At 41.4% G+C, this 19,645-nt stretch overlaps 2 protein-coding genes across 2 annotated transcripts; both read right to left on the bottom strand.

Annotated features, from left to right (window-relative positions):
- Positions 1-276: 276 nt before the first annotated feature.
- Positions 277-9,518, bottom strand: ywhae1 (tyrosine 3-monooxygenase/tryptophan 5-monooxygenase activation protein, epsilon polypeptide 1). The gene is made up of 6 exons (XM_058081072.1): positions 9,310-9,518; positions 6,974-7,173; positions 5,844-5,950; positions 4,537-4,743; positions 4,308-4,444; positions 277-1,366 (listed from the first exon to the last, which is right to left on the bottom strand). The coding sequence occupies exons 1-6, from the start codon at positions 9,371-9,373 to the stop codon at positions 1,314-1,316; spliced, it is 768 nt and encodes a 255-aa protein (XP_057937055.1). The 5' UTR covers positions 9,374-9,518; the 3' UTR covers positions 277-1,313.
- Positions 9,519-10,078: 560 nt separating this feature from the next.
- crk (v-crk avian sarcoma virus CT10 oncogene homolog) lies at positions 10,079-19,616 on the bottom strand. The gene is made up of 3 exons (XM_058081069.1): positions 18,890-19,616; positions 17,290-17,882; positions 10,079-13,528 (listed from the first exon to the last, which is right to left on the bottom strand). Exons 1-3 carry the CDS (start codon positions 19,107-19,109, stop codon positions 13,391-13,393), a joined length of 951 nt encoding a protein of 316 aa, XP_057937052.1. The 5' UTR covers positions 19,110-19,616; the 3' UTR covers positions 10,079-13,390.
- Positions 19,617-19,645: the final 29 nt, after the last annotated feature.

Genomic DNA, 19,645 nt, shown 5'->3' with positions numbered 1-19,645 from the left:
GGCTTTTGCTTTATTCTTGAGACACTCTTTTACAAACTTATGAGTCACCATTATGCTGGGAGAACTATCCATTCGACCCATCTTCAGTCTCTCATCCAAGATTAACTTTCATTTCACTGAAATACAAATGAACTGGATTTTTTGGTTGGTCTCTGTTATAATAAACAACCTTAGAAATGATGCACTGTTAATGTTTGCAATGGTGTGAACATGCAAATTCACCAAAATGTGAAACCGGTCTTTCCCTGTGGTGAGAAAAGGAAACACAACAAAAGGTTGTGTTTAATTTAGATTGTTTAATGTTAATTCCATGCTGTGTTTCAGTAAGAACAATACAGATTCCCTGTCTGTGGCTCCAGTCAGATATCCAGTAGTACAAATCAGCTCCAAGTTACACATAATGCAGCAAAACAAAAAAGAAAAGCTAAAGTAACTGCAGTTAAAACCAAAAAGGAGATACAGTTTGGGAGAAGCAGCAGTAAAGAATGTTGATTTGGGGGCTCTCTGTAAAGGAGTGCAGCCAAACTACAATGATTTCCTAATTAAAACCGCTAATGATAATTCAACCTTCAGGCATGTGTGCACTGTTACAGTATCTTTAGCACAAAGTACAGTCCAAAGACAGCGACAGAACAAAACAGAATGACTATTGCGTAAAAAGCACTTCCTTGCTCCACTTGGATATCGATAATTTTTGCCAACGTCCTCTGAAATACCAACACAAAAAGGGCACTTGTACTTCTTCAAAGTGCCCATCAAAAAGTTAAAACGACTCACGTGACATTTCACTAAAAACAAGAGATAGATAACAGCTCCCATTAACTAAACGTCAACATTTTCAGTAATAAAAGTTAATTTCTGTAATTACATTAAGAAAGATTCTCAATACATCCAGCAACCCATACAAATATTGAGGAAAAGCAAAAACAAAAATACAATCATGAAAACAAAGAACATTTTCAGAATCGCATGTACCAGGAGGAGGAAAAACAAAAACAAAAAGAGGGGCTTCTCTTCATCTTTCTAACATTGTATTTCCTGACTGAATTAAGTGGTATTGTTTTCAATGATGTAAGGACTAATATCAAAAATAAAAAAGAAGAAAAGATAAAGTTGTCAACTCCAAGACCCTGCTGGGTCCTGGAGGAGCAGAGGCTCGAGGGGGTCAGGGGGAGGAGGAGGAGGAGAAGGAGGAGGCAAGGGAAAGAAGAATGGGGTAGAGGACAAACGAAGAAGACAAGGAGTGTGAGGAGTTGGTTGGGGGGAGGGGGCTGGGAGGGGGTGTTAAGTTGTTGGCTGATAGTGGCAAAATCTCACTGTGCGTCATCCTCAACATCCTGCAGTGCATCTGTGTTCTGTTCCTCTCCTGCAAAAAAAAAGTAGCATCAGAGAGCTCAAACAGTCCGAGAAACAGCCAGGTTGAGACTGGGAAGTATGGCTTTTGGCACGTTTCCCGAAACAGGGATCTCAAACTGGAGGTCGCTGGAGGTAAAATATGGGTGAGGCTGGGTTACATCAATGATCAGCTGGGGGAAAAGCCGAAAGAAAGAAACAAAAGTTCTGTCCCAAATTACGTTATTATTCAACTTAACAGTCTGGCTCACAATGTCAAAGGAATAATACTATAACCATTGGACGGCATCAGGTAGATGTGCACAGGTCAACTCCTACGACCAGGTAGTTCTTTTATGAGCAAAGCATGCTGGGAAGTGGCGCCGCACAGTGGCATAGTCGTCAGCATGTTGACCATACAGTACCAAGATCATGAAGATTTGGCTCCGAATCTCCCACATTCAAAATATGAATGTTAGGTTAACTGGAGTGTCGAAGATTTTCATAGGAATGAATGCGAGTGTGAATGGTTGTTTATCGGTGCCCTGTGATTGGCTGGCAACCGGTCCAGAATCTATGCCCAAAGTTGGCTGGGATAGTAGCATAACCCTCGTGTGGGAGGATGGACGGACGGATGCTGGGATGGTAGAAGTGATTCCAGCAAAGTTAAGATGGCCCCAGTGTGTTTGCCTAGCATACGCTTGCCACTAAAACAGTGGTAAGTTGCTTTTAGGTTACTGATCAGATGTTAAAATGGGGAAAATTATCTCTTTGTTAATCATGTGGCAATTTATACAGTAATTAAAATAAACAGGTGACGTTGTGAGTGCTTTGAGAATGTTGGTGCAGTTGTGTGTCATGAACTATGCACAGAATCACAACTACAATTGCAGAAAGGGTTGCCAAAGACGTAAAACAAGCTGTCCATCCCTGAGGCACTAGAAATTGTCCAAACAAGACTCTGGGTGCAGGCTGCTCAATTGAAGAGTAGTTAGGTCAGTAGAAGCCAGGAGGATAAACAGGATGTTCTCTACGGGACCATGCAAAGTGTACCTCTTCGTGGTAGGGCATTATGACAAGAACCACACATCCAGAACTGAGACTGAACAGGACTAGAACAAAAAGTACCTCATCTAATAACAAAAGTGCTGGTGGCTCTGAATGATTCCTAAAACAATCTCCCTATCAAAAAAGGCATCCCTCCAAGAATCAATGTCAAGAATCAATCAGAGCTGGACGGCACAAGACCCACACATGATCCACATTTACTTGGTTAAAGAAACTGGCAGTACAGATTAACAAGCTGCTAAGACATGGGACCTGAACACAAAGGTCTCTGAGAGGGGAACAAGTCCACACATGAGCGGGACTCAAAGGAATTGGTAGTAGCTCTGAAGGAGGTCACTTACTGAAAGAGCAGATAGGCCAACCTGTGCACTGCCTGAATGGACTATAGGACGTCTATGACGCAATGGCGCACTCGTGGATACCGGAATGTTTAGTTGAACAGGACACCATCAAGAACTATACTAAGGAAATGGATGACATGAAGTCATATATAAAAGATCTCCAGCCATGATACTGGAATGTCATCCAGATTAGAAAAGTGTGGCAGGATGGTTGCAAGGAGAGGAAAGATGACCACAGCAGAGAGGGGGGTGAACTACCAGATGCTAACATAGCAGATGTTCAGGACAACTACAGACAGGAAATCAGCCAGAGCCAAACACCTACAATGAGTAAGGCAAGCCCTGAAAAGCCATCAACATGTCACAATAAGCTGAATAAAACAAAGACAGATGTCTGACATGAAGACAAGGAAGCTCCTCACAATGCATGGAAGGTTTCACCTCATGTCCAGTATCCCCAATGTATCTGACCGATAGAGAAAGTGACGGCAGAAACAAAAGCACCGTGGGACAGAGTCTGGCTGTGTGAAGATGACAGTCCAGCATATAAGCGAGGATGTAAGATGGAGGCACCACAACCAAGTAGCTGTAGTGTAAACACAGAAAGCTCTGTGTTGAAGGTCCAAACATTGTGATCGAAGACACCCCCAAAGACATTAGCCGAGCTAAGAGCTTGTTGAACTTCCACATTATTTCGTATTTGATCCCCTACCAACCATTCTGAAATGATAGTACAGTAGAACCTTGGTGAAAATGTGTATGAATTCATACAAATTGTGAAGGAAAGGGATACAGGAACATTTAAGTCTACTTAAATCAGGGGTCTCAAATTTGCGGCCCATGGGCCAAATGGGTCACGCAAGACGCTAGTTTGAGGCCCCCGCCTTGATATGAAAGTTTAATGTGCAAGTTTGATATGGATGCTGTGTGGTATCATGTACCCAGAAATGACAGCTTAAATTGTTTATTTATTTTTCATCTTATTTTGTGTAGAAAAATAAAAATTAAGATATTTGAAAACAGTGGAATGTTTTATCAGAACTTTTCTTGTAGAAAACCGAAATCAAAGCACTGAAAAGGTGAAGGTTATAGCAGAAGCACAAGCATTGAAGACAGTTTTTATTTATTTTTCTGTTTTTAATAAATACGTTGTTTTTCTAAACCTGATGCGGCACAGCCTCACCCAGACACGAGCTCCAGTGGCCCCCAGGTAAATTGAGTTTGAGACCCCTGACTTAAATTCTTACCAAATAATTAAATTCTTACTTTCAGAATTTCGTCTCAAATGCCGATACCATGTGGGAATGTATTAAGATAAGTTTTGATGATGATACTGAGTGTATTTGTTCAACTGAATTCATGCGAGCTCAATGCCTTTTACCATACACATTTATAATTTCAACAGCGATGAAATACTCTCTCAGAGAAACAAACTCCATGCTCGTACTGGTGGGTCCTGTGTTCATTTTGTGCTTTTGATTACTGTTATTACTGTCTTAGTTTTACACAATACATAATAAACAATCTATTCTCAGAGTTTTCAGAGATAAAAGTCATCTTTCTCACCTTCTCCCTGCATATCTGAAGTCCATAGTGTCAAGTTGTCACGTAACAACTGCATGATGAGTGTGGAGTCCTTGTAGCTTTCTTCACTCAGAGTGTCCAGTTCTGCAATGGCGTCATCAAATGCAGCCTTTGCCAACCTAAGTTAAAAAGCAGGAACGTTATTGGCACATATTTTTACCCGTTTGGTCCCAATCATGTGGTTTTGATACCACTAAAAAACAACAAGAACCTGCAAGCTCGATCGGGTGAGTTGAGGATCTCATAGTAGAAGACGGAGAAGTTGAGAGCAAGGCCTAGGCGAATGGGGTGCGTGGGTGGCAGCTCAATCATTGCAAGATCTGTAGCACTTTTGTAGGCCACTAGGCTGTTCTCTGCTGCCTCCTTTCTGCTGTTGTTAGTGGCAAACTCTGCCAGGTACCTGTAGTAGTCACCCTTCCTGTAAGCACACCAAAAAAAACATGATGGCAATTAGGGACGGGCATAAAAATTGATTGTTGATTAGTCGTATCTTGAAGAACTCGAGGCAAGATAGAGAAAAATAAACGCTTTCGGGTGACTGCTGGTTGGTTGGATTAGGGCCGGCTAGTAATGTTGAGGCGCTATATTATATGCTATTATATTATAATATAATATTTTCCCTTACGAGACAATGCTATGGATGGTTGAAATGATTACTAACATGCACACATCACAATTCCATTTATATGCACAGAAGTTGGTGTTGTTTTTAAAATACTGAATGGCGTTGCGCTGGAGAGCTGTGTGGGTGCATGAGTGTCAGCCTTCTCACTATCTCTCCACTCCTCCATGGAGTATTAACACCACGCCGTAGTATTAAAAGTGATCGCTATGGCAGACATCTGTGCATGTGCATGCTGAGAGCGCATCGTTGTGATGCCGGTTCAGTGCAGAAACTGTATAAATTTAAACATAACTTAACTGTAAAAATGACAATTCTCATGAGAAACTGGGAAAAATACTGTGAATTGTCTCAGAACTTAACTTAAACCCCACATCCATCACATTATTTAAAAAGTGCATTTTAATACCATGTTCACAATCATTCAGTAAGAAAGAGAAAGAATTGTGACAATTTATCGTTATTGACATTGTTTTCCTCCATTTGTAGGGCTCCGGACGAGATCAGATTTCAATCGCATATGGAGGACTTTGTTTACATATTTTGCCTGGCTCCGCTGTCACACTGGCGGCAGCTAGCTAGCTAGAGTTATGCGCAGAGCCTTTGGTCCACAGACTCCAAATGTGACTTTCTTTTTAAAACCACAGTGACATTTCGTCCCACTAGCTGTCACATTCATGGGGTATGTTCTAATTGAACATAATTGTTCAAAAGTGTCACATAATTTATTAATTGCAAAAAGGGGATCAAAGAGTGGCTGAAAAGTTTTACCGCAAAAAAAAAGGACCTATCTGGATGATACTATTATATTTGTGTGTTTCGGATGGGATGACACGTTAAATCATAGGGTTTATCCAGTGAAATACATTTCTCCATGTTACATCACACTCACTTACATTTTGTTGTAGAAAACCTTAGACTCTCCAGCCACAGCCGCGGGGAGTAGGTGCCTTTCCAGTGCCTCCAGAATGTCACCACAGATGGACTTCAGCTCATCCTCAACCTACCACAAAAAGATGCAAAACAGTTCATGATACAACCGAGAAAAAGCATTTATCATTTAGTGCAATATAGGACTAACTTAAGTCGGCTTTCAAATAACTTTTCTCTCTCTTCTCATCAGGCTAATGAATGTTAGCTGAAGGATAACAAGAAGCAAAATTAAAGTGGAGCTCAAACAGGTTTGTTTTGTTTTCTCATCAAATATATGTTCAGTTTCTTATATTCAGATACATTTTTAGCTATATTAGATGGAGTCTAGAAAGGTTGACAGTTTTTCACTTCTGACACCTGAAATGGGATCTCTGCTGATCCTGACACAATTCCAATACCAGAGTGCCATTTTCTTTAATATGCAACCGTGCGATAAGAAAAGTTTTGTGGGAGGTGATCGCACCAAGCAAAGAAAAGCGCCTATGTGTGGTGCGAGTGAGGACCACAGCTGCAGTGCCTGTGTGGTGACAGCTACCTTCTTCTCGCAAACATCAAGAAGCTTACAATGTTAAAGCGCATGGATCATGGATCGGAAATCTCTAATATGTGAATGACGCTGGTGTCGGTCCAATCTAGCTGTGTGTTCAGCTTCTTGTAGTCCTGCAAGTTTTTTTTTTTTTTAGATATACATATATAAGTACTTCTGGCGGAAGCCTTAAAAGGTACAAAAAAAAAGTCCATTAAACATACCTAAAAAAAATGGACAGACATAACAATAAAAGGGCTCCACAAGAATTACCCGATAAGCTATTGACTGCCGTCCAGCAGCCTCTCTCATCTCTGTGACACACTCTGGCCTCGCCCTGAGAAATAGCCAGCTCTAATTTCCTTTCACGAAAGCAAGAGCATGCACAACTTGCCAACTATGACTCAGATGCAGTCTGTTCAGGAGCATCTAGTCGTGTATTAATAAGAAATTGTGATCCAACATCAGTACCTATTGATTGAACACATGGTAAAATCCGTGCAAGTGCTTCAGTGTCAAAAAGAGGTTATTATTTCCTACATTATCTGTATTGGGGGTAAGTTTTACCGTTTTCCTGTAATCCTTCACCATCTTCAGCTTATCTTCTTCACCCTTGCTCTCGTCCCTCTGTTCGATACTGCTAATTATCCGCCAGGAGGCTCTCCTCGCTCCAATCACATTCTTGTAAGCCACCGATAGTAGGTTCCTCTCCTCCACTGTGAGCTCTATGTTCATGCCAGCCACATTCTTCATGAACACCACCATCTCTGTGTTGTTGAAGACACATAACACTCATTTAAACACAGTTGATAATTACAATCATGTTGATTTTCTAATGCTTACTCAAAGAGCTGTATCCAGGGTTTCCTATGTTAATTTAACTGTGGTGGCCCGCCACAATTAAATTTGGACCACCACAGAAACATTTGGTGCCCACTTACCAAATATACTGTACATAGTTTTGGCACTATCTGCTCACATCTGTGTGGCTTACAATCCCAACCAGTAGATGGCATTGTAACTCTGCAGTCAAATGTACGTAGAAAGGTGCTCTTCAACTTGCAAGTTTGACAACACAGTGCAAACAGAACAGAATGAGAGTCTTACTCAAAGCATGAACTAAAAAAAAATAAACAGCATAACACATAACAGGTAAATTAACACACAACAACGATCTACCATTCTAAATTATGTGGCTAACAACGGGCATGTGCTACCAACAAACATGTTTTTTACAAAGCATGCGTACACTCCCCCTGATGCTACAATATGCTGGGATTATTGTATGTACAATGATGTGTACATTATCTTTAAAATCCGAGCACACTTATATGGATCCCAGGAAAAATCACAATTTTTTTTTAAATCGCCCCGATGGGAGTGTATAACTGAACAACATCAAGTCCCCCAAGTCAATAACTTCCTGCACAAAATTCATCAGTGTCCCCTCGCATTGCACATCCTTCAGATATTCTGCATATGTTTGATATACATTTTTATTTCTTGGATATTTCCCTGCCAGAATTGTTTTTATGTTTCAAAAATCAACCCAAGATGTTTTATTTTTTTGCATTTTGTTCCCTCACTGCAGGAGTGTCCACACTTAGTCCACGTAGAGCCGCATTTTGAAAAGCCAAGCTAAAGTGCATGCCGTTTCCACCCATTTTTCAACAGTTCATACAACGTAGAGCCCACCTGTAAAAATTGAGTTGACTGGAAATCCAGAGACTGAACATATCTCTGGGAGGACCTGAAAAAGGCTGCACAACCTGAGGGCGCTTGAGAGGTGCTGTCCAAGTTGTGCCACGCTGGTGGCATCATATTCATAGACTTGAGGATGTAATTGCTACCAAAGGTGTAAAGTGTTGAGAAAAGGCTATGAATACTGATTTTGTAGGGTTTTGTAAACATAACAAATGTTTAATGTTGTCTTTACGGGGTTTTATGTGTAGAATTCTGAGAGGGAAATTAATTTATTCCATTTTGTATAAGGCAGTGGAAGAAGTGTAGCACTGGATGCGTGTATATACTGTATACTAGGATAGAATTAATAAACCTCTGTAGTAGACAAGACAATGAGATCGATTTCGCAGGTGGAAGAACGTATTCTAAAAAAGCAGTGTTAACTTGAATGCATTCCAGACAGGTTGCCATGTAGTCAGAAGCCCATCAATCGCTCTTTAAATACGCTGCTCCAAATCCCGTGAGTGAGTCATGGCACATTCATTTAACGTTACTGGGCAACGTACGACTGTAGCACAGGCATGCGTCTAAAAACAGCCACCGCAAAAGACCTGTAATGGTATGACAGTCGAACGGGAGTGAACCACATCAGAGAGGGGAGGCTGATGGGCTCATTTTTCGTCCATGGAGCCGCACTTTGCAGCCAGGGGAACAGGGAGAGGAACACCCCATCAAGTTAACAGCTGCGCCTCCCACTTGCACACAATGTACTTTAAGGGAAGCCAACTTTCCGCAACGCCGCAAAACCGCTTCTATGTTAATGATTAATAAGGTTGCACTCAGTGCACTGTGTTTATAAGAAATGCAATTGGTGCAGCTACTGGATTAGCAGAGCCGGTGTTTAACTGGAGAGCGACGGTGGTGCAGGGAGGCAACTCCTGACAGCTCACGCTCTACTGGTCCGCCATTTTGTTGTAGCTCTTTCGCTAAAGCTATCCACTGTTAAGTAACTTATGTTCAATCCCCTCTCACTTTTTGGTATACCGGCATTATTCAGCATTTTGTGCGGGTGTTTTCAGACCCATTCGTTGCCAAAGTACCTCCAACGGTCGCAACGGCTAACATTATGCTACCTGAGTACAGCACACATTCTGTTAACATTAGCTAGCTAGCGAGAGGAGAGCATGTCCCATTCCGAGCCAATCATAAAGTGTGCTTACCGTCGTATCGCTCGGCCTGCTCGGCGAGCTTTGCCTGATACACGAAATCCTCTCGGTCTGCCATTGTGAATTGAACCGCAAGTAGGCAACTGTCGAAAGTGACAAATAATTTACTGGGGGGATGCCTAATCTGTCAGCGGTTCCTACTAACCCACTGGGCTGAGTGGTGGTGCTCCGCCCAACCGGCAGAACAGTGACGGGGAATGGAGTAAAGATGGCGGCCAGTTTCATCCGGGTATTCACACACGCACTGCCTGCGCGGATACTCCGCACATAATTTTTAATCTTTAATCGAGGGTATTATGCTGAATTTTGCTTGCAAAAACTAAGATTTAAACATATAATGTTTGTAAAACACCGGGTTCCTCTCACACGCAGACAAGTTTGAAGGGAATGTTATGCGACTGTGGTGTTCACCTGATACAGTCCAGAGGTAACACTCTTGACAATCCATTCGTCTTTGGTTGTGTTTCCGGTGAGACTTCCCATTCATTTTTAGCGCGGCTTAAAGTAATAAAAGCATTACATCAGTGTCCAAAGTGGCACATAAAAAATAAATTAAAAACAAAAAAAATGTAAAAATAAGTAAGGAGCCAATATAACGAGAAAATGTTTACCAAGTAGTTTGGTCACCTAAAAATACAGCTGACAGCTGGGTATCTCCGATTAAATAAAAAAAATCTTAAATATCAAAAAGTATTTGAAAAAATCTGAAATTCAGCTGAAAATTCTTTATAAAGAGATGTAATACAAACCATGCATTTTTCTCATGGGTTTTACTTTATTTACTAGTATATTAACACATCACATGCTACAGAAAATGAAAAGTTAATGACAATCTCAAAAGAATATAGTGTTTTAATAAAATGACACAAGTGACATTGACAGTTCCCAGTGGCATTTTGCATGTGTGACTTCTTGCATAAATATTAATAATACTTATTGATGGCCTTAATTTGGTAATCCGGCGTCACAAGTCAGTCAGTTAAATTGATTTTGATGCCATTCTAAAAAAAAAAGGCCTATATGCATGTCACAATCGTGACAGAACGTACAGCATCAGGAAAAGCGAAATGAGGTCAGGGAGAGCAGAGTTCAATAAAAAAACAGGCTGTTCGTGAATGCAAAAAGTTAAGTGCGTTCAGTTTAAAATCATCTCTAATCTCAAAAACACTGATATTGACATTCGAATAATTGTTCTAATTCCACCCACAGGATGACAGAAAGATCTTGAACCAAGTCCTGCCTGTGTAATACGAGTGAGGAAGGTCAAGAGTGTAAGACCTAGAGGACGTCAATTTAGAAGGGGACTCAAACTGGCCAAAGAAAAGCTGGCGGTTTGAAAATGAAAAGTCACTAAAAAATAAAACGAGAATAAGTAAACATGAAGATCACATCACATGCAAGCCGTACACAGTGTGTAAAATTGTTTACATCTCCAATCAAAATCAGGTGTGAGGAAAACTACATAAAACAATAACTGAAAAAAAAGTTTAACATGAAATCCTAATGACCACGTAAAAACAACCTTACTACTGCTGGGAAGGTGAATGCTAAAATGAGGTACGGGGCTTCATTCTGTGGTTATGATATTTGAATATTACTCCTGCTGTTTGAACCAGGGTCCTTCAGAATGAGAGTCGAGAGGGCGAGGCTTCAAGCTAAAGGCCAAGATTATTAAGTCAACACCCAGTGCGGCTCTTAACGTTTAGAGAGTGAGGTTGACCACAGCCACACTGCCCGGAATCTGTTACTAGTACAGTGAAACACATTTATGTCAAAATAAGCAGTTGTGAACATAAACTAGCAATTTGCATGCACATTTTTATGATTTTTTGCCAGAGATGTAAGGAGAATGGAGTTAGTTATTTTTGATCTGCTCTAACAGAGCCGCTGCAGCAATTTTGTTTTATGTCTGCCCTTGAATGACAATAAAGCTTTTGGAAATGTGCAAAAATGAAATTACATTTTGGTAGTTGCTGCAGTGAAATTGTGGTTAATACTGGCCATTCTTTAATTGCTTATTAATTAGGGCAGGACAGTGGGGGTAGTAGAATCTCAGTGTCCGTGTAATGTGGGTTTTCTCAGGGTACTTTGGTTTCTTCCGACATCCCCAAAAATGAATGTTGGGTTAATCGAGTATGTAGTCGTAAAATTACCTTTAGTTGTGAATAAAGGAGTCACCTGTGTTGGTATAGAAAATGGAAAGGATGGATATTGACCAACGACTACTTTTTGGTCTGCTCGGGATGTTCCCATGGCACCATAAATCCGCTTAATCGAGGAAGAGGAGTTCAAGCAATTAAGAGAGTCTATCACCCCCTTCAAAATAAGAATCATTTACCTTATCATTCTATTTTTCCAAAGGTGCATTAGAAAAATGTCATCCCTAATGAAATGTTGCAATACAAAACAATACTGTACATGCTCTACTGGCTTGGATTTTCATTCGGCTGTTAGAAGCTGTTACGCCGATAAGTTTGCTTATCTTTTTTTAAAGTAGAATGAGCCAAATAATAAGTGACTGACTTCAGAATTCCTTGGTCATTTCATGACATTTTTATAATCTCACATGCGGCCAACAGGGAATTAAAAGTTCTCCCGACAAGTCAGGATGTGAGAAACCCGAACTAGACCTTCAGACTCTGTTTTCCAAAGTTCTACAGAAAAAATGATCAAAATTGATTCGGATTGGTTGACTTTGGTCTGCGGCATTAGGGGAATGTGCGACGATCAAGGAGTTTTGAACCTACGCTGGTTTGTTGACATGGTTTTTCATCTTTTTTTTTACCATATTTTTTGCCTAAGCTTTGAATGTTAAGTGGAAGTTCCTTTCCTGTTGCCCCTCCCACCCTTCTTCCTTTGTTTTTTTGGGGTTTGACAGAACCACAAATCTGCTTTTGCAAAAAAAAACAAAAAAAACAAATAAACACAAGACATAATGATGAAGTTAACAATAGCATAACACATTGTTGACATAAACGGACCAATTTTTCATAGAAATGACCCCTGTGGCTCTCAAATTTCATGATGACGACATATGCCGACGTCAACTGAAGCGTGCTCTTTTTTTTTTTTTTAGTAATAAAAACAACAACGGGACCGGGACTTGATTGTCGACTTAAGCGGGTTCTGTTGTACTTTAAAAGGGACTGTATGCAACTCGCTCCAAATTCCATATTTTGAAACCAAAAAAATGGCTAGCATAAGCTACCAATGAGTGGTCTAAAATAAGTTGTCGAAAAAAAAAGATTGGTTTCACTATCACAAGTTAAACCGCATTGTTGTAAATTCTGTTGCACGTGCACATACACAAAAGCAGTCTCGGTGAAACGACCGACAATTTGGAGTCATTGCATGGTTATGATAGGCTACACTATTCAGTGATAGCTAAAGTTTCTATATTGCTACCATTAGCTGACAGGCATAGCTAGTGCACGTGCGTGTGTTACGGCTCTACTCAAAAAGCAGGAAGAGGCGGGACATCGTGCTGCAGTATCTTTGTAAGTTGGCGCCCTGTCGGCTGGTGGAGGAACCTGCTGCATACAGTCCCAGTGACATTCAGTAAAGTGCAGACCTCTGCCAAGGCTAATCTGTACACCTTCAAGGACACCCATCTTGAGCGTAGGCGTACATTTTGTTCATTCATTCATTCTTTCTTCACTGATCTTTTGGGGGAAATTGTGACAATGTCAACTTAAGCCCTGTGTCATTCCTGCCATTGTGTCTAACCTGTATACTGGAACGTCTTTATGTTTTTTATGACTGTACTGGTTTCCACCGGGGCGTAACACGGAGGTCATTGAGGAGTGAATCATTATCTACAAGCTCAAACACAGGATGAGGAAATGGCTGAGTTCTGTGAGGAGTGACAGGATAGCGAGGAAGAAATGTTACAAAATGCCCATGAAGGAGGTGGTGGGCTGTCAGGAACATGTCGCTTTGTAGTTTTTTTATCCTGACTCTGACAAATTGTACTTGGTGGAGGTATCAGGTGTAAGGTGGTGGCCGTGAGGATCGGGGGGGGAAAAGAGGGGGGGGTCCTATAACTAGTGTCCGATTTGCACCCGTGAGTCCACTCTCAGCTGAGTTCATCCTCGGCGTTGTGCTGGTCCAGCAGTTTGACGTGCGTGAAGGGAAAGTGACCACACTTTCCTTTACATTCGCCCTCCCACTGGCCGTTGACGTTAATTTTGGTCACTTTCACCATATCGCCCACCTGTGGAGGGGGAGACACAAACGGTGAGAAGGTGTCACAAGACATGACGAGAAACAAAAAGAACATTTCATTTGTGCCAGTCTCCACTGCAAGATGTAACCCGCAAGCAGATCCCATTCATTACACAGCAGAGGCGGACTCTACGTTCAGCATCTTATCTGTAGGTTAAAAGCATGTTAAAAGTCTGACCTTCCTCCAGCAATTCTGAGCGCACTAACCAAATATGCTATGTTTAAAGCTGAAATAAAAATCAGCAGTATTGCAACACTTAAGTCATGTTGTGTTACATATATGTTCGATATACTGAATGTTACGTTCTGGCCAACTATGGAGACAATCGTTTAGTACGCCACAATGAAAGTGAGAGTAAAATTAACAAGATAGGCATTTCCTGGCCGTGACCCAGGAGGATATCTTGTGAAAACTAAACTAATTAACTAAATGGAGAGAGCAGACCTTTGCCAAGCAATGTACTTTCCCCTCCCATATTGTGACTTACACCATACATATTAGTCCTAGCCATCATTATGATAGCAATATTAGTTACATAGTTATTCAAAAAAATCACATTTTCCGTAATGGCGGATCTAGCTCCATTGCTTTTGAAGATACAAAAAAAATCTACGGACACTCCAGATTCCAGAGTGTCTTGGCATTGTATAATGGCATTGTATTATGGTATAATTGTTGCATGTTTGTAGCTCAGTTTGTGGTCTCCCTATGATGCTAATTCCAAAAAGGTTCCCTATTTTTTTCATAATATGAATCACAGTATCCAATCAATCTTTGATATTTTGTACAACCTGATGAAAACTGTATTTTTTCCCATTTTCATGTGAAAATGGTTCTACCTAGCAATGTTAAAGAATCTCATTCAAAAATTCCTAGATCCAGACAGTCAGAATTGTTATCAGTTGTTCCATTTCCAACAATTCCTGATTTTTTTTTCAATTCTCTGTATTTTCTACAACGTGTTAAAATAAGAGGCCAAACAACATAGCCACATTGATGTCTGCGTAGCATTTTCTCATAGAAATTTGGAATCAGGAATCACTAACACTGGATGACAAGTTCAAAGAGTTACCAAGACACCCGGACAAGGAAACGGGAGCTAATTATTAACATCCACTCCAGTGCTTCCATGCTGAGTCACTGACCTGGTGGAGCGAGCAACACGGGTATCAGCAACTTTGCCCAGGTTAAAAGCCAGTCATGTCTAACAAAGGAGGGAGTGGTATCAACTAACTTGTATCATGGATCCCCTGTCCAAAGCAGTCAAATTTAAAAGGATCGGATCAGAGGACGACACCGCAACAAAGCATGAGTGTAGCGCTATCTCCCACGTCCTGCTCAAAGGATATAGTTGTGCTTCCCAAACATAAACTATTTCCTTCACGCCATGGCCTGCACAGTAGGAGCCGTGCGCCTACTTCCGCACAATTTAGACGAGATCAACGCCGCTTTATCTTGATGACAACGCTCTGAACCTTGAGACTGACTGCTGTGAATGTTCATTGTCGTATTTGCCAGGACGAGACAGGCCGATATGTAAACATCAGTGGCATGTATCTGGTAGAACATGGCTGCTCTGAGTCCACCAACAAATCTCATGGTGAGATATGTTTATTGTATTCAGGATACAGTATGTGTCATTAGGAAGTGAGCTAAATGAAAGATGTAAACAACACGGCAAATTCTGGAATGTAACATGGTTTTTTATCACGCTCTGTTTTGCAGCACATTACCACGGTACTACTGCTACTATTAATATTGTATTTACAATGAGTCACTGGTTGTGCGCCATCAATTAAACATAAGTGTCATTAGTGCCAGCCAACTGAAGTCAGCACACCAGAAAAAAGCACATTACCACAATCCTCTGCTCCACCAAAAACAGCACAAGACCATTCAGAATCTGCAATCCCAGAATGTAAAAGTAAAATGACAAAATGACATTCTGGACTTCCGTACAAAAGATTCAGAGAGAGAACATCAACCACAGGAGAAGAACGGGGCTAAAACAGGAAGTGGTTTACACCTGGAGACAATGCTTGATAAGGTTTATACATTTGTTGATGTTGTCTACTTCATACAGTATTTATATTGATACATTTTGTACTTTTATAAATGTTGTTACAGTGCTGGTTTTAAGATGTGTATTGGAGTTCTATGAATGAGAATAAAGTAGTGTCCCGTTTCTTAGTGGCTTATTCCCCATGGGGCGAGGTAAGACAAGAGGTAACGAAGGGCAAAGCGGTGGAATTGATATTCATCCTTAGTCCCTCCCTGCCCGCTATGTAGCCAACATGGTCAAGATTGAAGGTGCCAAGTGTCCATCGCTACACAATGTATCAATCACAAATCAAAAAGGTATCAAAATCACTGACAGCACATTCATTTTGCTGCCGTTCTGAGTGTGGACTGGAAACAAACTTATGTGCTCACAATTCAAAATACAAATATGGACGTACGCGGCTTGAGACAGCTGGTTCCAGTCCAAATGTGTTACACTTTAAAAGGCTGACTGACAAGTTGGGATGGTTGTAAGCAGGGCTGTTACAGCTTTGGCTGCGCCCGGGACAAAATAATCTAAGTCTGAGAACTGATAATTTGAGAACTGATATTTTGCTGAAATTTACCTACAGTATGCCCTGGAACACAATAAAATCTAAATTAGAGGTGTTCCAATCAATCCGCCGATACTTGCTTTAAAATGCAGATTCCCATGCACCAATCAGCACCACCCCCACTGCAGCATCCAGAACAAGCATGTCTGCCGCATGTGGGACTTCCTGTCTTTGTGAGAGTGATATAAGTTTTGCACCCTGCAAAATGTGTCTCACAAAATGCCTCACCGGGGGTGGCGTTTTGAAAATCATTAGAATGGTGCGACATTTGGGGCCGAGCGTTTCGCAGGGTGTACGCCGTGCACAGCTCACGTGGACCGTGAAGAGTGAGCATATGAAACGCGCGTTTTGCACACTGATTTCAGCAGTGGTGCCATGTTGACGGACAAGTACCGGCATCTTGTCTCCTCTCTGGGATACCGAGGGCGCAGAAGAGGGAGTCTGCTGCATCTGCGGTCCCGGGGGCCCAGCAGAGTCTCGAAGACTAGAAATAAATGCATTGTGGATACCAGCATATTATTCATGCTCTGGTAAAACAAGCATATTGGCTTGAAATAAGCTATGAAAATAAATGTCACAAAAATTAGTAGCTCTCGGGCATTTTCTTTTTGTAAAAGTAGCTCATCAATAAAAAATAAAAAAAACATTGGTGACTCCTAATATAGCCAGTAGTACATGTAAATGTTTACACTGCATGTACGTGATCGGTATTGGTATCGGACGATTTCACTCGCAGATGATCGGGATTGGTATGCGCAACATATTTAGTCAAAATTATTAAAAATGGCCAAACACCGAGAGGGATGACTTTTGTAAAATGGCTGAGTTCATTTTATGACGGCAAGAGTTTGACACTGGAACAGATAATTAAAACTTCCATGATTTCAGGTGGGATTGTTTCGAAATAGGAACCAATCAAAGGTTTGCCAAAGTCCTGGAAGAAAGTTTACTGTAGTCGTTTCATATTTAGACCCAATTATGAGATCAGACCAAAGTATAGTGCAGAAGACCACAAACAGAGTTAAGTGGTATGTAAAAATTGCTGGAAAAGAAAATCAACAAATGAGTTGACTGTCGATAAGTAAGAAATTAAATCTACAGGTAAAAAAAAATGCAACATATTTAAAAGATTACCTCTAAAGCCAGGGCAGTCTTGTCATAGGCATTGGGCACCCTCTTCTGTATGGCCCTGGCATAGACAGGTCCATTCTGGAGGTTGGGTAGGGGGGTAGGCTGGGCATACTGGCTGGGATCACCCAGTAGTGGTGCGCCATGCTGGGCTGCAGAGCCGTCAGAGTTCCCCAACATTCCCACTCCTCCAGGTGGGCCCGCTGGTACGCCAGATGCAACCGCCGCATTCGGAGATGCGGGTCGGTACTTTTCCACGTACGGGACTGGGATCATCCCTGCTCTGCCCTCAGAGTTCTGAGCGTTCCACCACTGTTCTTCTGGCTTCTCGAGAACGCGGAGAACATCACCCTTCCGAAACGGAAGATCCTCCTCATCGTTGCCAGGGAAATCGAAAAGTGCCCGGACGTATTCATCTTCCAGGCGGGGTGGAGGGGCTCCACCTGGACCAACGTTGCTAAAGGAGGTGTGTTTGGACTTGTTGATGGGTTCTATTAAGGTGGTGGTATCCAAGTAATGGATTTTGTAGAACTCCAGCAAAGCAGGGAGCGCATCAAACTCCTGGTCGCCAATACGGAACCTCGGATGAGACAGACTTGCTAAATGGGGGGATTCAAAAAACAAATACAATTATTATTGTTACATTTCCCAAATAAAACAATCCTTGCCAATGGATAATGTCCTATGCGGTGGGCGGTACTGCTAATTTGGATGCGATACCAAGCAAATAAAAAGACCAGTATTTCAGATTCTGAAACTGAGACAGCTACTTTTTTTTATTGAAAAGGTTCAAGGTCTTTGAAAGATGCATCGATGTGACAAAAATTGGTGTGAGAAAAAGCTCTCTTTCAGGGCCCACGTCCAAACCAAATTATCGAAAACTTTGGCATTATTTAACATGATAATACAACATCCTAACAACATTTATAGGTCACAAAAGTGGAAAAATTATAATAAGTACCTTTTAATATGTAAAACCTTTACACCGTGACTCTGATTCCTTTTGTTCATTGATCATATTCCATCATCATTCATTAGTGTATTAGTATATACTTTATACTTTCAATATGTTTAATAAGTGTGTGTGAGGCATATGGATGAGAGACAAGAGAGGGTTCTAATCTAAACATTACTAGTCATTTTTTATTGCAAATGCTGATCTGAAATGGGAGGAGAATTTCCACATTAAGCTAGCAGGAGGATTTAAAGGGGGGTAGTCATGTGTCAAAAATAGACATGTCAATGGCTACCTTTATAATAAAAAAACATATGTAAACTATCCGTTTTGCCCCTAAAGCCCTCATGTATCCGATAATATGAATATAGGATATACGAATACAACAATTTCAACAATGTAACAATATTAACACAAAAATTGTGAAAATAAATCGATAATAGAGGATAACTGAGTAATACATAGCATAAAACGACGCCATTATCGACGTGATACTACCCTTGGTATCTACACTTGGATCGATCCGCCCACCCCTAATGTCCTATTCTCCTCACAGTGGAAGGATAGTTGTGTGCATCTCTACTGGTGCAAGTCATGCAAGCGGGCCCTCTCTGCACGCATAAACCCAAGGAACGTGGAACGCTGCCTTACCTGGCCCGGACTGCCGGTTATTGCTGATGCTGTTGATTATATAATGCGAGACCTTGGAGTTCTCGGAAACCGAGAGCACGTAGTCGCCGGGGCTAGTGATGGAGTCCCGCACCAGGAACACGCCGTGCCGCTGCCCCTGCAATAGAGACACTGCCTCCTGCCGACTTAGCCGACCCCAGTACCAGCTGCCGCGGTCCTCAGCGTCAAAATTACCGGCCATGATAAGCACTCCGAATTCGAGGCGTCACCGGGCCTTTCCTGCTCTCCCTCCCGTGATCCACACACCGATCCTTCAACTCATACAAAACTTTAGCGCCGAGAGCACGTTTAGGAAACAGACGACATCCGCAGATGGCCGTTTGGGCATCAACTCACTGACTCACAACCTCTAAAGAAAAAACAAAATGATTCTCGTTACGTTAAAGACGAGAATTTGGCTCTATTGATAGATAAATTACAAGTTAAGGGTCAGAATTCCACATATACTACAACGGCCGATGTCAACTAAGTTCAAAAACTGAAATGGCGGATACGGGAAAACAAAAAAAGGACCATGTAACCGGATGTGACGCAGAAAATTTTCAATCTGCTGCATCAATGGTAAAATAGCGTTAACGATATTGGCATACCTGTCAACCCTCGCGTTTTGACCCGGAAACGATCGAATTTCTTTCCTTAATAGTGTACCGTATACATATCGTATTTTAACTTTCATAAAAGAATCATGGTCGGTTCCGCTAGAGCAGCTTCCGGTCC

The sequence above is a fragment of the Doryrhamphus excisus genome, chromosome 8, assembly GCF_030265055.1.
Source record: "Doryrhamphus excisus isolate RoL2022-K1 chromosome 8, RoL_Dexc_1.0, whole genome shotgun sequence".
NCBI lineage: Eukaryota > Metazoa > Chordata > Actinopteri > Syngnathiformes > Syngnathidae > Doryrhamphus > Doryrhamphus excisus.
This window is presented reverse-complemented; position numbering and strand designations above follow the sequence as displayed.